At 35.6% G+C, this 19,081-nt stretch overlaps 1 protein-coding gene across 6 annotated transcripts; it reads left to right on the top strand.

Moving 5' to 3' along the window:
* The first annotated feature begins 7,918 nt into the window (after positions 1-7,918).
* Positions 7,919-17,930, top strand: LOC110442285. Of its 6 annotated transcripts, none has more exons than XM_021485807.1 (6): positions 7,919-8,027; positions 11,237-11,579; positions 13,655-13,720; positions 14,014-14,115; positions 14,409-14,588; positions 16,848-17,930. In XM_021485807.1, the coding sequence occupies exons 2-6, from the start codon at positions 11,252-11,254 to the stop codon at positions 17,534-17,536; spliced, it is 1,365 nt and encodes a 454-aa protein (XP_021341482.1). In that variant the 5' UTR covers positions 7,919-8,027; positions 11,237-11,251; the 3' UTR covers positions 17,537-17,930. The 6 variants fall into 6 exon arrangements, with proteins under 6 accessions (XP_021341482.1, XP_021341485.1, XP_021341480.1 ...); XM_021485810.1 differs by lacking the exon at positions 7,919-8,027 and adding an exon at positions 8,602-8,650; XM_021485805.1 differs by lacking the exon at positions 7,919-8,027 and adding an exon at positions 8,801-8,855.
* Positions 17,931-19,081: the final 1,151 nt, after the last annotated feature.

Here is a 19,081-nt window from a genome sequence, read left to right as displayed (position 1 = left end):
TTTCATAAGATAAAAAAGATATAACAAATGATCACAGAAAGAGCGTGAACATATGTATAGAGATAAAGATAAAACACAGCGCGGCATTTTTTTTCGGACAAGAAGTTTGTCTATTTCATTTGGCTGAAATGCTTAAAATGAATAATGATAATAAAATGGACAAATTTTAAGCTCAAATTACACGCTAAAAATACTAGTCAAATTGACTTTTAATTGTACCAGATATCTAGCTAGAGCTCGAGCTTCTTGTAGATTTTAACCCCGCCCCCGGAATTTCTTAGAACTTAAACAAGAGGCCCATGGGCCTTAACGGTCACCTGAGTCCTACAGTATTTATTTTTGTTGCTGAAAATATGTACCAATTTGGGTAAAAAAGAGTTACATTTCTGTAAGTATAACGTTAACTTAAGTTTTTCAGGACCATGAACTGATCATTCCTAGACCGAGTTTCAGTTAAATCGGCCTATTATAACTTGTTTTTAAGTTTGCAATAGTTATTTTCAAAATAGTGGCCGTGGCAGCCAAATTGGATTTCTGATCGACCCGAAAAATAACAACACTTTAAACTTGTCAGGACCATGAGCTGATCATTCCTAGACCGAGTTTCAGCTAAATCGGCCTATTAGAACTTGTTTTTAAGTTTGCAATAGTTATTTTTAAAATAGTGGCCGTGGCAGCCAAATTGGATTTCTGATCGACCTGAAAATTAACAACACTTTGTCAAAACCATGAGTTGATCATTCCTACCAAGTTTCAGTTCAATCGGCCCAGTAGAACTTGACTTAAAGTTTGAAATAGTTTTTCAAAATAGCGGCCATGGTGGCCATGTTGGAAATCTGATCGACCCAAAAGATAACAACACTTTGTCAGGACCATGAGTCGATCATTTCTATTAAGTTTCAGTTCAATCGGCCAAGGAGAACTTGACTTTTAAGTTTGAAACAGTTTTTCAAAATGTCGCACGGCAGTTTGGTGTTGGCCCGTGTACAATTAACCGTCTCTGTACACGTTTCCGTGCTACTGGGTTAGTTTCCGATCGTCCCAGGAGCGGTCGTCCGCGTGTAACGACCGCACGACAAGACAGGGCGATTCGAGACGGCTGTAGAAACTGCGTTGCATACCTTAGGTACTCATGGTAGACCCATTAGTCCTCAAACTGCCAGGAACCGCTTGCGTGCCGAGAGAATCATTGCGCGCCGACCTTATGTCGGGCTACCTCTGACACCACGGAGGCGGCAAGTGCGTCTTGACTGGATGCGCAGACATGGCCCGAATAGGTTTGGGATGCGTCGATGGAGGCGTGTGATGTTCACCGACGAGTCTAGATTTTGTCTGTATCGCTCAGACGGAAGAAAAAGGGTATATCGCAGACGCGGTGAGCGTTTCGCCGACGCATGCGTGGTTGAACGTGATAGATTCGGTGGGGCTTCTGTAATGGTTTGGGGAGGCATCTCCCATGGAGTAAAATCCCCCTTAGTGGTCCTTGATCAAAACCTCAATGCCGTTCGATACAGAGACCAGATCCTCCAACCACATGTCTTTCCACTTCTCAGACGTCATAACCTAATTTTCCAGCAAGACAATGCTCGACCGCATGTTGCCAGAGTCAGTCGTGATTTTCTCACAGCAAACAACGTTCAGCCTCTGGAATGGCCCCCATATAGCCCCGACATGTCTCCCATTGAGCATCTGTGGGATGAGCTGGACAGGCGTATAAGGAAACGTCAATGCTCCATGCTGAGTAATGTTGAGTAAAGTAATGTTGACCAACTCCAGTATATTGATAATTTATTTTCAAGAACGCATGGGTATATTTGTTAAAATATTTATTCTGCTATATGCAGATGACACAGTTGTTATGTCAGAAACAGCTAAAGGTCTACAGAATGTTTTCCGTGAATTTGAAACTTACTGTACGATTTGGAAACTTAAAGTTAATCTCAATAAAACTAAAGTTGTTATCTTTGAAAAAAGAAAAAGTAATGCACAAAATATTCGTTTTACCCTTTTTGGTGAGGAGCTGCTGTTTCATTATAATGGCAGTTTCTGTAAAGCAAGAAAAAACCTTGTTGAACAGGCTCAAAAAGCAATGTATGCATTATATAAAAAAATAAAATAAAAAAATTACCAATTGACCTACAATTAAAATTATTTGATGTATTAATAGCCCCAATCCTTTTGTACTCCTCAGATATTTGGGGGTTTGAAAATACCAATATGATTGAGAAATTACATGTACAGTTTTGTAAAAGAATTTTAAACATACGTAGCTCCACAGCAAATATAATGGTATATGGTGAAACGGGTAGGTACCCTCTGAATATTGAAATTAAATCTAGAATGATAATGTTTTGGTATAAACTAATTACAGGAGAAAATAAATTGTCTAGTATAATGTGCAAGCCTATGCTGAATTTACATGAAAATGATTTCGCTGATTTTAAATGGATTCATATATCAAGAATCTATTCAATTGCTCGGGACTAAGTTACGTATGGTTACAACAAAAAACTTGCACTATGAATAAAAATTACCTAAGAGTTAGTTTTAAAACTATTCTGTATGACCAATTTATACAACAATGGTATACTGATATTGAAACTTCTTCCCGGGGTCAAACATATGCAATATTTAAACATAAATTTCAGTTTGAAAAATACTTAACTATGGTCAAACAAAAAGATAGAATAACTATCTGTACGTTCAGAACCAGCAAAATATCTCTGCCAATAGAGGCTGGGCGATGCACTAGAACACCACGTGAAGACAAAATCTGTCCGCTTTGTTTTACTGGAGTTGGAAGCGAGTATCATTATTTGTTTTTATGTTCAAATGCTTATGTAAGTCAAATCCGCAGAAAATAATTACCTGTTTAGTATACCTCTAATCCATCTGTTCATAAAATGAAAGTATTAATATCAATATGCAATGTTAGAATATTATCAAATATATCGCTGTTCATACAATTAATAGAAAGACAATTAAAAATTAATATGTGAATTTCACACATCAAACTGTAAACTTTTGTATACATATATATATATTACTGATCATCTCGTTAAACCTAACATAATTATATTGTACATGTATAATGAGTGTGTTTACAGCTTGTTTATCATGGTTTGTTTGTTATGTGCCTGATTGGAGGTATTTATATCTGTCTATTACAGTATTGTATGATGGGAGTGTAACACTGTATATTATACCTTTGTAATATTATATGGTATGGTGAGTATGATGGTGACTATTATGCCATGGTATGATTGCACTGTATGGTGTGGTATACTATCTATAATACATGTATCATGGAGTGCGAGTAATACATGTGTAATATTGTAATAATATTATTGTAGGATTGTACTGTGAGATGGATGCAAACGCACAGTATGGGTGAATGTAATGCTATGTATTATACAATCGTAATAGTATTGTAAAATGAGTGTAATAATGTATATCACAGTGTATGATGAGTGTCATTGTATGAGCAGTGGGTTATATTGTCTATTATAACAAGGTATGATATTACGTATGAACAGTGTAATAGTGTGTTTATCATTGTATGAGGAGTGTAATAGTGTGTTTATCATTGTATGAGGAGTGTAATCGTTTCCACTATATTATTGTACTCTAGTAGAGTACGATGAGTGCTTTACGGTCAACCATATCATTGTTATATTGTACTTTATGATGACCTCTTGTTGCGCACAATAGTGTGCCTCTCTGAGTCATAAGGCTAGTTTTCTGGTGGGTATTACATAATTGTTCAAAACAGCAGAAAAAAACATTACTTTTTCCTTTTATCAAAACTTTTAAAGTAACGCAACGCAAATATTACTTCATGTTCATCAGAAAAGTGTGGGAATTTGTAGCGTAATATTTGACGTCATGTATTAATGACGTCACGCTTGACAACAATGCAAAGTGCCATTTTGAATCGGGTTCTCAATGTAATTTCGCCGTTACTGCTATGATATTTCCAAACAAAAAGATATCAATAGTGTTGTTATGTGAGTACTATAATGTACGTCGCAAAAATGGAGAAAAAAAAACAGTCACATTTAAAAGATTTTATCAAACGGATAACTCATGATGTTTCACTGGTAAAATGTAATAAATACATATATCATAGGAATTTAGCCTTATATTTTTGTAGACAGTATGCGGTCTTAATTTCTCAGAAGGCTTTCATGCATGAGGAAGCACAAGAACCACGTGGACAAAGTGCCGCTTCGCGCCGCTTATTGGTTTGAACAAAACGGAATTTTCGGTTTACTTATTCTAGCTGAACCTTTTCGGAACAGTTAATGAGCTAGGAAATCGCTGTAAATGATGGAACATATTCCTCATGCAGCAAACAATTCTAAATTTGCTAATTTGATCATTGATATCACATGGCTCAGTTTTATTTTTATGAAATCTTGATAATCTGAACTAATTCTGTCCATAATATCGTCACTGATTGCACTAAGTGACGAAATTGACGTATATGACACCAGATAAGAATAAATAGAACCGGATATAAACATTGTCAGATATGAATTATATTAGGGCAGTTGATTAATTGAAAATATAATATATCTCAGGAATATTCAAATTGTAGTGATGGCGCAGATGTTCTCCTTGACTTAACTGTCAAATATAGTATTCATATGTGTGGTTGTTAGTTTTTACACAGGTTGACGGATAGGACAGTTTAAAAGGGGATTCTGCATTACCTAAAACTGTTTGCAATCCACGATGCATTGATATTTTTCATTTTCGAAATTTTAATTATAACTGAGATGGTCTGATTTCGTATCGCTTCTAATTTGATATATGTCCTAGTTTTAGGTCACATTATGTGAACACAAGACAGTCAAAGTCAATAAACATTAGAGGATTTTGATGAAGAGTGTACTTCTAACCTCTCTTGACACAGTTATTCAGATTAAAAATTTACAACTGACAAGAAATGTATCAAGGTCGCACACCGAAAGCCATATCACGTTGCATGTGTAACCTGCGAGACGTCAGAGCTGTGCTATACAGAACATTCAATACGACCCTAGACTACCTTGTAATATACAAGCATACGGAAGGCTTATGGACTGGGCTACCTACACTAACAATGTTGTGTGTTGAATTAGCTCTTAATACGAATTATTCATACCCGATTATTCTTGTGTTTTTTGTTTTTATAAATAACCATTATGTTTCTGAGTGAAATATAACTTGCATGTATCAGGAATATTACACCAATACACTTTTCATACATACAGGAGATCCTTTTATTATATACAGCGTATTTGTGAGAAGCAACCAGGAACATAAATAGGTACACGTAACGAAACCAATACCTCACAGGACGGGTGTACTGGTCAGCCCAAAATGGATCGGCGTTTGGAATTGATCAAGGCACGTAAATTGAAATATGATCTACCAGATCATTTGTTTTTGTTTTTGAGGTGTATATGTAAAAACAAACATATTAAATATATACTATCACTGATCGACAGCCAGTCCCGCCTGCAGACCTCGTTCTTTAACAGTGCATGTAACCTCCCTTCATACTGGTTCGAGAGACCTATCAGTGCATGTAATCTCCCTTCATACTGGTTCGAGAGACATATCAGTGCATGTAATCTCCCTTCATACTGGTTCGAGAGACGTATCAGTGCATGTAACCTCCCTTCATACTGGTTCGAGAGACCTATCAGTCCATGTAACCTCCCTTCATACTGGTTCGAGAGACATATCAGTGCATGTAATCTCCCTTCATACTGGTTCGAGAGACATATCAGTGCATGTAATCTCCCTTCATACTGGTTCGAGAGACATATCAGCGCATGTAATCTCCCTTCATACTGGTTCGAGAGACGTATCGGTGCATGTAACCTCCCTTCATACTGGTTCGAGACCTATCATTCCTTAAATGTGTTGCTCCAAAACTTTACTTCACTCTGGATATTCACCAAAATAGGTCAAGATCAGCAACCTTGTAAAATGCTGCAAGAGTAATACACATAAATGTTTGAAATGCTACATGTAATGTGGTCTATGTAACTACTGTCTTTTGGTGTCATATTCAAATGTGTAACCTCCCTTCATACTGGTTCGAGAGACCTATCAGTGCATGTAACCTCCCTTCATACTGATTCGAGAGACCTATCATTCCTTAAATGTGTTGCTCCAAAACTTTACTTCACTCTGGATATTCACCAAAATAGGTCAAGATCAGCAACCTTGTAAAATGCTGCAAGAGTGATACACATAAATGTTTGAAATGCTACATGTAATGTGGTCTATGTAACTACTGTCTTTTGGTGTCATATTCAAATGAGTGGGGGTTCAATTCCGGAAATGAGTAATGTTGAGGCGAGGTATCTACTTTTATACTGCGTAAGTATGGGGATGGTCGATCCCTTCTGCATCGTTGTAAAGACCGGGACAATTTGATATGGTATTGTTGCTGCATTCATGTCGATATACTACTGTTAGTCGAGATCGTTGGAGTAGGTTATATACGGGACAACGGACAAAACGTTCTTTTATAAGTATACGTCGTTTATCTATTTATGTAGGTAGTATATTGATTCGTGGGAAGAAAATGAAGTTTACATTCAAGTTTATCGAAAGCAAATTGTCAAAATAGCTAATGTTTGAAAAAGGTCTTCGGGTATGCATTGCTATTATGGCAGTATTTCACTAAGTGTATTTACAGTATACGGTTAAAACGACAGGAGAAACTGTCAGAAAAGTTAATAACATACACTGCATCCTTTTATAGAGTGATATTCGTTATGTTGTCACTGGATAAAATACATGTAAGTAATGTTTAGAGAATAGTTGACAGACCAAATCACCCGGCTACGTTTAACGGTACTGGAAAACTCTAGCACTTGTTGCAAGAAAAGGATAATGAAAAAGGGTTAACGATGACTCGTCACGTTTTGAGTAACAAGAAAACCTGGGCTTAACAAAAGAGTATACATAAAGCTCAAAAGAAAGCATCGACCATAATCAAAGTTTTTTAAGAAAGGAGTTTTAATTGCAGTCTCTCGTCTTCAGAACAGACTGGGGGAACGAAAGAAGACAAGGTATTGAAAGAGAAAAAAAATTCAAAGGCGAAACGGTAATACTGGTATCTTAGCTGCATTGGCTAATGAAATTAATCTCTTGGATCAACAATTTGGAAATTCAATCGGTATACAAAATCTTGCTCCTTACGTAGTAATAATTCACAAAACTAAAGCATGTGCATGGTTCTCAATGCTTCGGACAGTGCACTGGTCTTCCGGTGGAGCTTTCAAAATATATGCAGAATCAAGATTCTTGACAAAAAAAGTATAAAAAATAATGTAGTCATTTCATGAAATCGACAAACAATTTTAATTGCAATATATATTATTCAAATGCTGGGATGATAAAAATATTTTACATCTTGGAGTCTTCGTCAACTTGCTAGATACTATTTGCAATCCAAACTGTACAGAACGACCTTACATTTTCATAAAAACGACACCGAACAACGTTGTGGTCTGCTACAAGAAACACGATCCGTCATCGTTGCACATGGCCTGTATACCGGCAATGAATGTCAACCTGTTCAAATAAACTGCAAAATGTTTAATGAGCTATAATAATAACTATAATCTGTCAACTCGAGTTTCATTATAGTAGGTCACTTTATGGGACAAATGAATTCCCTGTTTACCTCACATAACTATTTATAGCACTCATAATAACCAGGACCAATAATTAGGCATATTCCGTCTGCCTATTGCAGAGTTATCTTCTCTTGTGAGCAGGTATTGATTGTTACGTCATTGGTTTGTGTGATAAAATTATGTCGTTTTCTCAAAAATTGATGACGTTACTCTCACAAACAAATGACGTAACAATCAATACCTGTTCAGAAGAGAAGATAACTCTGCAATACGAAAAGACGGAATACCGACAACACAGGTCGTCAGTAAGGGATGTCTGGAGCTGATCACACAGGACGTACGCTGAGAGCAGATCACAAAGGACGGGTGTAGCAGACCAAGGTAAAAATCTTTGATGTAGAAATTTTCGGATAAATACAAACGACACATGAGGTCATGTTTTTCCTATTTGTGAATGAGAATGTGAAAGTAAAACCTAAAATAAGCAACGATGCCACGCCGCGGAGATAAACATTCCGTCTGCAGACCTCATTTTAAACAGTGTGTACTAAAGTCGTTAGATTCCAGTCTGAGCGATTTAACATAATCTATATTATATAGCTCCTTGTCTATTACACAGAAGTGAGCCCAAATAATAGGTAAAATGTCAGCATAATTAAGATGCTCAAAGAATGTTTACTTCCCAAAGTTTGAAATGCTACGGGTCTTTGCTACAACCACGGAATTAGATTGTTATCTAAGTCCGTGCTACAACGGATGCATCATGGGTATTTCTTTGTGGTCATTTTTTTATGTAAATGATGGCGTTAATATGTGATTGGCTTTTAATAAAAAAAATATATAAGTACACGATATGCATTGCTGATCGCCTATAATCAAAGAGGGATTTGAAATGAGATATATTTGAATATTGGAGACAATAGTTATTGATGGACAGTTTTTCTGATCGGATGACTAACGTGAACACTGATAACATACAACCAGTCGGTCGATAACGGTGTAAGGTATTTATTGTGTTTATGATAACGCCTGTTACATTGATATGTTTACACGACCTAGTTACTAAGTACAAAACAGGAAATGACATACGTGTCACAAGTGCATGCAGTTTAACTTAGGTCAGTGAGTGATGGTGAGGTCAATTTTCCATTTTGTACAATAGAAATATGGGAACATCCTTTTTCAATCCATATGAAGACCAGGACACAGGTTTGACCTTGGTATCATTATGTTTTCATATCGGTATACGGTCAGTCAGGGTATCTTAATAGGTTACTCATGGGACAACGGGACGTTCTCCGAAATATACGTCATCTATCTATTTATAGCAATGCGGGAATAATGTTGATTCGTGAAATCATTTTACTTAAAAGTTTATCGGAAACAACGACAGACAGCTGTAGTTTGAAACAGGTATCCGGGTATGTACTACTACGTTTTAGGTCTATATAGAATATACGGTTCAACCATGTAAAGGCTAATGTCATTGCTTTTCATTTGGGTAAAAATGTTTGACCGTGGTGTAGTTTAGATTGTATACAAATACGATACCTTATCCGTCTACTCATATTATCTGGGTACGTGGTATTGGGGATATTTGGACAAAGACTATTTGTTGATAATAAATTTTATGGTGTACATTTAAAGTAATAATAGTGTTAGTCAGTTGTTAAATGATTGGAGCCTATAATTCTTTTAAAGTATATATATATAAAGTAAACGGTTCAACCTTGTAAAGTTTTATGTCATTGCTTTGAGGAAAACGTTTGGCTATGGTGTTGTAATTAGGAGCTTATCTAACCGTGATCTACATTGTTTACATATACGATAGCACATTCCTCTACATATACGTACGTGTATTAAGTTAAAGAAGATTTGATTAGGGACTATGTAAGTTAAAAATGAAACAGATGATGCATATACATCTATCGCAATAGCAAAATATATAGAAATGTATTTAACGATGTATTAATATGTGATATACGAAAAACACAGGAATACGATATAAATTGATGTAGGTATTTTCTTTTGTCCCTAATTATTTACATGTTGATGTGTCTGATGATAATTACTTGGCCAATCCGGATCTGTTGAAATATCATATTGTCTCTATCAAGGTAGCCGTTACATTTAATGTATTTTCATACATTACGCCTGTCACATTGATATATTTACACGACCTAGTTATTAACTACAAACAGGAAATGACATACGTGTTACAAGTGCATGCAGTTTAAATTACGTTAGTGAGTGATGGTGAGGTAAATTTCCTATTTTGTACTACATGTATATAAATATGGAAACATCTTTTTTCAAACAATATGAAGACCAGGACACAGGTTTGACCTTGGTATCATTATGTTTTCATATCGTTATAAGGTCAGTCAGGGTATATTAAGAGGTTACTCACCAAACAACGGGACGTTCTCCGAAATATACGTCATCTATCTATTTATAGCAATGCGAGTATAATGTTGATTCGTGGAAATCATTTTACTTAAACGTTTATCGGAAACAACGACAGACAGCTGTAGTTTGAAACAGGTATCCAGGTATGTACTACTACGTTTTAGGTCTATATAGAATATACGGTTCAACCGTGTAAAGGCTCATTGCTTTTCATTTGGGTAAACAATGTTTGACTGTGGTGTAGTTTAGATTGTATACAACTACGATACCTTATCCGTCTACACATACTTGGGTACGTGGTATTGGGGATATTTGGACGAAGACTATTTGTTGATAATAAATTGTATGGTGTACATTTAAAGTAATAACAGTAATAGTCCGTTGTCAAATGATTGCAGCCTATACGACTGTTATAGTGTATATATATGAAGTAAACGGTTCAACCGTGTATAGTTTTATGCCATTGCTGTACACCTAGTTAAGTCAAGGAAAACGTTTGGCTATGGTATTGTAACTAAGAGCTTATCTAACCGTGATCTACATTGTGTACATAAACGATAGCACATTCTTCTACATATACGCACGTGTATTAAGTTAAAGAAGATTTCATTCAGGACTATATTAATTGAAAATGAAACATATGATGCATGTTCATCTATCGTAATAGCAAATTATATAGAAATGTATCTAACTATATATTAATATGTGATATCCGAACAACAAAGGGATACGAAGATCAATTTATGCAGGTAATTTCTAGTGTCCTTACTTATTTATATGTTGATATGTCTGATGATAATTACTTGGCCAATTCAGATTGAAATATCATATTGTCTCTATCAACGTAGCCGTTACATTAAATGTATTTTCAGTAACACTCGGACATAGGTACAATGGAACTTAACTTACATGGAAAATATCCGTCAAGGCTTATTATAGAATTGGGTTTTCCCGTGCTCGTTTAGAATTAGAGTATTTTGAGATTTGTACCGATGTGGAATGTATATAAAATATATAGATACATAATGTATGTAATTGCTGTTGTGTTCAAGAGGAGAATTATATTGATTGTTATATTTCCATATTATGACATGAAAAGCACGTATACGTGATTCGGCTCATATATTTTATTAGTTAATTATGTGTGTGGATCTTATTTTTTCTCTCTCATTTACTTGTAGTCACCATTTAACGATATGGCAGCGAAAGACAAACCACCTCCAGAGGTTCTACAATTGCACAAAGAGATGGTTAAGGAACTAGGAAAATTATTTTCGGTTCCTGGAAAAGCATGGTCTGAAATGCGGAGCCAGGTGGGAATGCTAGATCTCCTCTCCAATGCTGTCCTAGGACAAGTTGAAAGCATGACTGATCTGTTCATTGAATTGATAAAGAGCAATGGCAATAAAATTACGTACGGGAAGTACGATAAGATTTACGCCATTTTTGATGACGAAGACGTTGCGGCTGGAAACATAATTAAACGCTTCACAAAAAGTATAGCAGAGGCCTCTAAAACAAAAGGTATGTATGCACTGCTTACAAAAAGGATTAACACATACCACCACAGAACAAAAAGCATTGTATTACATGTTGCAAAACAGCTTTTAATATGTTTAGAAAACACAATAAATGAAAACCCTGAAATCCAGAAGAAAAAGACAACAACCGTTTTATACCCCAATAAGTCTTTCTTATCCTAATCATAAAACATTTTTGTCATTTACAGATAAATGACATTTAAATGCCAGATCTGATTTTTTATGTTTAACTAAAAGTTGTATAATAACAAATATAGTTATCTTTACTAAGACCATAACTCTATTTCTACTTTCAGGTCTAAACGTCTGAGTAACAATAATAATTTAACACCACCTATACCACAACTTCACTAGTATTAAAATCAGAATGAAATATTGCCTTATGAATTTCAAAAGGATTACGTTCATATCATATGTCATCAACAAAATAATTCATATTTCAACAAACTGGATGGTTTGTTTTGGATTTATGTTGTTCATACTCCTGAAAAACTAAGGTCATTTAAGGACGTGCCTCCATGTGTATTTTGTATGCGTGCATGTATTTTTGTGTTCTGGAGACAGGGTATGTTTGTGTTATTGTCTCCTTGTGATACGGACTTTATAGTAATGTCTTACTAAAATACCATGTCGAATGCACCCGGCACAGCATTCCGCCCGGTCACATTATACTGACAACGATTGGACCAGTTGTTGTCATTTTCCTAAATGTTGAACGTTAAGCAGGGAATAACAAAGACCATTTTTAAGGACTTTGGTATGTCCTGGCTTGGGACAGAACCCATTGCTTTCCTCACCTGGGCGAACGTTCATCATTAAGCCAAAATGGAGGTGTTCCAAAGCAAAGCGTTATGAAATAAAAGATCGTTAGACGTAGAAAGAAATACAAAGATTTCAAATACTGCAACAAGTGGAAAACACATAACCAAATCCCCAAATATGCAGGGGTTCACACAGTAATCGCCTCTTACGATACATGCAGTGAGTAACAGCTGGTGTATTCTTTTATCGATCTCCGACCTGCAAGGGTAAACAGGAAGGTATGTTTGCGTTGGCGGGTTAGGGTTTCGGTTAACTAATAATTTATATATATATTTAATAGGATCATAATTAATTAATAAAATATATTTGAACATGTAAACTCTTGGTATTTGAAAAAACGACAAACACATAAACATTTTTAATTATATATATATATAGCGGTTTTTGGTGGTGGTGGGGTTTGGGTTAGGATGGGGGAGGGGAGGTTCTATTAGCATATTCGTTGGAATGTAGAGTTTCCTATACAATTTCTTGCCTCTGTTAACAGTTCTGTTAAATATTTATTTATGTATTTTGAAATTCCAATTTTTTTTTTTTTTTACATTTGCCTTATTCTCCATAGAACTTGTATGTTGTAGATATTATTAATAACGTGCATTTGAAAGGCCTCCCCGTAATAAAATGTGTATACGGCAACAACTGCTAATCCAGCATATGAAAGGCCTCCCCGTATTAAAATTTTTATACGGCAACAACTGCTAATCCAACATAGCGGCACCAATGGAACATGAAGATATCTTTGTTTGCACTAATTATGTTCGGTTTATTAACTTGTAAGACAACAGATAAGACCCGGATGACCTCGCTCTTGAGGTAACGCAATTCATGGAATATGTCCAGAAAGCCAATATTGTTATGACCTTCCTTTATTATAAATTTTTAAAATGTAAATCTTTCCTTTGGGTTCTAGCAACAGCAACTGAATCTGAAACCAAAAAATGCAACTCGAAAGAAAGGAAAGATTAATATATATTTTTCCCATGTATCGAATATTTCGTCATCAGTTTATCATTAACCAAATGCAACATAATTTTGTTTCCAATAAAAATATATTGTAAGATTTGTTTTTAATTCCACTGACTATTATTGAAAAAAATAATTGACCTGCAGTTACATTTAAGTTTTATTTTCATTTTGATATCTTTATGACGTTTGCAAACATGACATCAACTTTGCGGCTCCTGATGCTTCGTTTAATTACATTTCATGCAACCCTTATGCAAATCTATTATTTAGGGAAGCGACAACACAGCCCTGACTCTGATTCCGAAACTCAAGTTCGCAAATCAAAACGAAAGAACGGTGCGTATCAATTTGGTTCCATGTATCGATTATTTCGAAATTTGTCATTACTTTATCATTAACGAAAGTCAATCTAGTTTTAATATCTAAAATGTATCAGTTGTTAGATATTCATTAAAATACACTGACTATTATTGATAAAAATAATAACTTTGGCATCTACTTTGTAAATTTAAGATTTGTATTATTATATCTTTCTGACGTGTGGCAAACACTTTGTATCCGTCTCATTGTGTCTAGAAGACTGTTTTTACGATAAAACGAAACAAAAACTTTTGTTTATTCATTATTAGAAAAACGCAACATAAGCCGCGATTCTGATTCTGAAACCGAATATGAAAACCCCACATCGTCTGGAAGTGAAGCCGACGGAAGCGAATCGAATCGAAGAAAAGGTGAGCGCCGGTATATGATTAAGAATAAAGATTTTTTTTTAATAATTTATAACAAATCAAATCCCGTTATTTCTTAGTATTGGTCACTGTTGTTTTCGTAATGTGTCTGCAACACTCGAACAATATAGCAATTACCTTCGAATGAATTTACTTCTGTGCATCCTGCTCGATTTTTGTTTAATAAAGGAGTGGAAATATTCAGATTGTGATACAGCCCTAGATATTTAAATATGTTATTCTATCATGTCCATATGCAAATGATGTAAAGCTGCAAACATGATTTATACTTACAGAGAATGCGGGGAATTTAAGAAAAGAACACGATGACACGCACAATGCAAGCATAGTTCATACTTGGCAAACAGCGATGAATGCTGTCGGATTTATCCAGGGCCCAGTCTTTAGTGGCACAGGGTTTAGAGTGGGAGAGGACATGATAATGACAGCCTACCATGTGGTAGAGGACATAACAAGTAAGTATTTTATTGTTCATGAAACAATATTGTAAACACTATTTATTCCAATTTACAAAAATGCTTAATCGAAAATATACTTTTTGAGGCATTTAACCACCATATGCTAGAAATAATAAGATTTAATTTTTTGTTGAGAGAACAATCCTGTGATCATGGCCATGTTAACATGAAACAAGGGACGGAAGTAAAATCTGACGATTTTTGCTGTTAGTTTTTTCACATGTTTTCGAGATATACATACACTTTATAGTCCGTAAAGAAAACACGCACAACGCTTACACTGAAAAATTAAAGCTCACATAAAACTTGTACTTCATAATTTGTACACTATACCAACATAGGTAGACTTTAAAATCTTAACAAAATAGCAGCGGTCATGGTTTTATTTCGCTCTAAAAGCTTATTTTGGTGATTGGCACGTGACGTTTATAACTGTTTATACAATTAAAAAATATCATTTTACTTAAAAATCTGCTGGGCTTATATTTATATGGTTTAAAAAAAATACATTTACCTATTTATTAGCTCACTTAGCCCTTCATGCCATGGTGCGGCGTCCGTCGTCCGTCGTCAACTTTTTGCTTCAAACTTCTTCTTCTGAATTACCAAGAGGCTCAGAGTGATGATATTTGGCCAGTAGCATGCTTGGATGAAGGGCTACCAAGTTTGTTCAAATAAATGACCTTCACCTATTTTCACGGTCACAGAAATCAAATTTGTTAAAAACTTTCAACAACTTCTTCCGAATAACCAAAATGCCCAGGGTGATGATATTTGGCCAGTAGTATGCTTGGATAAAGAGCTACCAAGTTTGTTAAAATGAATTACCTTTATCCATTTTCAAGGTCACATGAGTCAATTGTCTTATACAATCTTTAAACAACTTCTTCTGAATAAGCAAGAAGCCTAGGATAATGATATTTGGCCTGTAACATGCTAGGATGAAGGGCTACCAAGTTTGTTCAAATGAATGACCTTTATTTATATTCAAAGTCACAGGAGTCAAATATGTTTAAAACCTTTAAACAACTTCTTTTGAATAACCAAGAGGCCTAGGGTTATGATATTTGGCAAGTAGCATGCTGATATGAAAGGCTTCCAAGTTTGTTAAAATAAATGACCTTGACAAATATTCAAGGTAACAATGGTCAAATAAGTTTGAAACATTTAAACAACTTCTTCTGAATAACCAAGAAGCCTAGGATAATGATATTTGGCCAGTAACATGCTAGGATGAAGGGCTACCAAGTTTGTGCAAATGAATGACCTGTATTCATATTCAAGGTTGCGGGTCAAATATGTTTATAAACTTTATACAACTTCTCCTGGATAACCAAAAGGCCTAGGATTATTATATGTTGCCAGTAGCATGCTGTGATAAATGACCTTAACTCATATTCAAGATCACAGGGATCATATATGTTTAAAATCTTAAAACAACTTTTTCTTAATAACCAAGAGTCCTAGGATAATGATATTTGGTCAGTAATTTGCTCAGATGAAGGGTTACCAAGTTTGTCCAAAGGAATTATCTTCGCCCATATTCAAGGTCACAGTGGTCATTATATGTTTAATTCGTTGAAAGATTTTTTTCTGTATAACCAAAAGGTCCAGGGTAATGATATTTTGCCAAACGCATGCTTGGTAGGAAGGGTATAAACTCTGTTCAGCCTAATGTCCATGTTCGACATTCAAGGTCACAGGAGTCATATGTTTAAATCTTTTAATAGGTTCTTATGAATCAAACACTGATATTCTGCCTGTAGCTGTATTTTAGTCCACTTTTAAGATAACAAATGTGAGATTAATACCAGGTGGGCGATTCAGGCCCATTGGGCCTCTTGTTAATTTTAACGTATATAAACAAGCTATTACAGTTAACATACTGGTGGTAATAAATATACTTCTTAAGATGCTCTATTGTACACAACACTCATGTATCTACTACATTTCAGAAACAACGCCTTCCCTTCCCGATCTAATCACGGTATATAATACGTTTTCCCTATTCCAGACAATAGAACATAAAAAGTGTCATCTTGTTCTTCTCGTTAGGGTGGTCGGGTGGCGCAGTAGATAGCGCACTTGCCTTTCACAAAGACGGCTGGGGTTTGGTTCCCCGATAGGACATGAAACTGCTTGCTGCAGTCCGGGCCAGCTGGAGTATTTGATATAAGTTTTCATAACTTGTTGTATCATTGTAAAATATAAAACAGTTATTTCATTTTATTATTTATTTCCCCTTTTCCAATTTAGAGACTCACAAGAACGACAAACCAGACCTGTCGAAACTTGGAACAGACAACGTATTCATCACGTTCAACTATCTCGAGGCCGATAACTCAACGAAAGTTCGAAAAACTCGAAAGTTTTATTTCAAAGAACAACGTTTTTCCCATGACAAAGAAATGGATTTCGCCATTTTACAATTACGAAATAAGGATAATAACGAAGAATCTAGCTATCCAAAAGCCATAACGCGTTTCAAGCCCGTATACCCTGAGCAGACCTTCGCTCTACTCGGTCACCCCGATCGGAAACCTATGCAGCTAGATCCCAAGGTTCACATCTTTGATCCCAAGAGTGATCAAGGGAAAAGACGGCTAGAGAAGATGAAAAAATGGGGACGCAAAAAAGGTAAAAAATCGGCGTATGAAAAAATCCTAGACGAAAGAAAAGTTTTATTTGACTGCTGGGTTCAGCATGGGGCTTCTGGATCACCGGGAATTGAAATGGGTTCCGATGGGGAGCCCGTCTGTAGCCTCATGCTCATACACGGATATCCGAATTTTGTCTTTGATGATGAATATAAAAGAAAGGAAAAAGATCATCCATACATGATCGAGCAAGGTGTTACAATGCAGGCGATTGCAACACAATTAAACGGAATGGGTTCAGATGCGAGGAAAATGAAGCAGGAAATATTTGCTGACGTTTTTGAGTAATTAAGAATTAGAAAAATACATCGGTGTGCTTAAACAAGAGCATTTCTATTTTGCATCAAAACAGCATTTCATATCAAAGGCTAAGTTTGTTTTAAACACAAACAGAATTGAAATCTTCTGTGTTCTTAGTCAATCAATTAGTGTTGCACTCTTATACTGCAGGCAGTCGAGAGAACGGGCAATATATTTACCATTCCACTCCTTAGTGGATGGTGCTGCAAAGGTCATTAGGGCTAGGTTAAATACAACTCATCAAATTTCACCGGCACAATTTACCGACAAAGTAGTAAGATCGTAATATAATGAACATATCCTGAGAGTGAAAACATTTATGTCGGCATCAAACTCATTTTCATCTTGAAAGTGAAAGAAAAATAAATTTGCTATAATGAAACCAGCAGTTTTCAGTTGTTGTTTTAATGCATGATTCTTTTCTGGCCTGTTTCGGTATAGCTGTACTGTCTGCATAGTTGATGATTTAGCTTATATGGTGTTTTCCTGAAAAAAACACCACACAGGTATTGTCCACAGTATACACGTAATGTTAACATACGGAGACAAAACTACACCCACTGGTTCGAGGAAAGAGTAGGTCTGCTGTAGCCCACTGCATAATTTCGTCAGTCAACGAAACCTGACCATCTGCAGAATCGATAATTCTTCCATTCTGTGAATTCAGCTTGTTGGACATTCAGGAAACAAAAGTTGATCTGCTGCTCCACTATAAGGGATCTTTATCTTCTTGGATGACCCTACAACTCGTTCCTTTCGGCGCTATCTCCCTAAGTACATATGAATCTGATAACTGCGATAACGTTTAACACAACACAAACGAAAAGAAGGAGACAAAAAACAGATTTACTGGTAACCACGGAATCCATTTCGTGGATACTTGCTTTATGATAGTTATTTGTGTCTGAATGCGTTAGAAGCCCAGTATGCAGAATTTGACACTCGCTATTGGAATATACTTGTGTCAGAGTTTTAGATTTAAGAATAATTGTAAAGATATTGCTTACTTTCAAAGCTGCCGTTTGCGACTGTATCGGTTGTCTAAGAAAAACAATAGTGTTATATACGTTTGTAATTAAAGGGCAGTTCATGGACTATCTTTTGAAAATCAATGATTCTATCTTAAATATAACGAAGACTTTCAAGACTGTGCCTTGTATAGTTGTTTAAATATCTAGTGTACAGGAAGAAATGTTCGCCAAACAAGTACCATAATGTTCACTTGTTCCTTTTGAAAAAGCGTCCATGAAAAATCAGGGGAGCTTATCTTCTTCCGAACATGAGGAATTGTCTAGAATTTCTGATGTTTCGAGATAAAACAACGTAATGACCATTCGATGGATAAGTTCTTGCATATCTTCCGGACATGTATAAGTTCTGATTGAAAAATATCACCACTACGTATGAAGGTGACCCGTTACACAAAGTATAGAAACTCTATATAATTTGCAAATAATTGCTGTTTCGAGAGTTAACCCATAGTGTGAAACCAGTCCTGCTAAACCATGTTTCATTTTTTTATGATAGGGATTG

Source organism: Mizuhopecten yessoensis, unplaced genomic scaffold, assembly GCF_002113885.1.
Source record: "Mizuhopecten yessoensis strain PY_sf001 unplaced genomic scaffold, ASM211388v2 scaffold716243, whole genome shotgun sequence".
NCBI lineage: Eukaryota > Metazoa > Mollusca > Bivalvia > Pectinida > Pectinidae > Mizuhopecten > Mizuhopecten yessoensis.
Note: the sequence above shows the minus strand (reverse complement) of the source record. Positions and strands in the feature narration are given on the sequence as shown.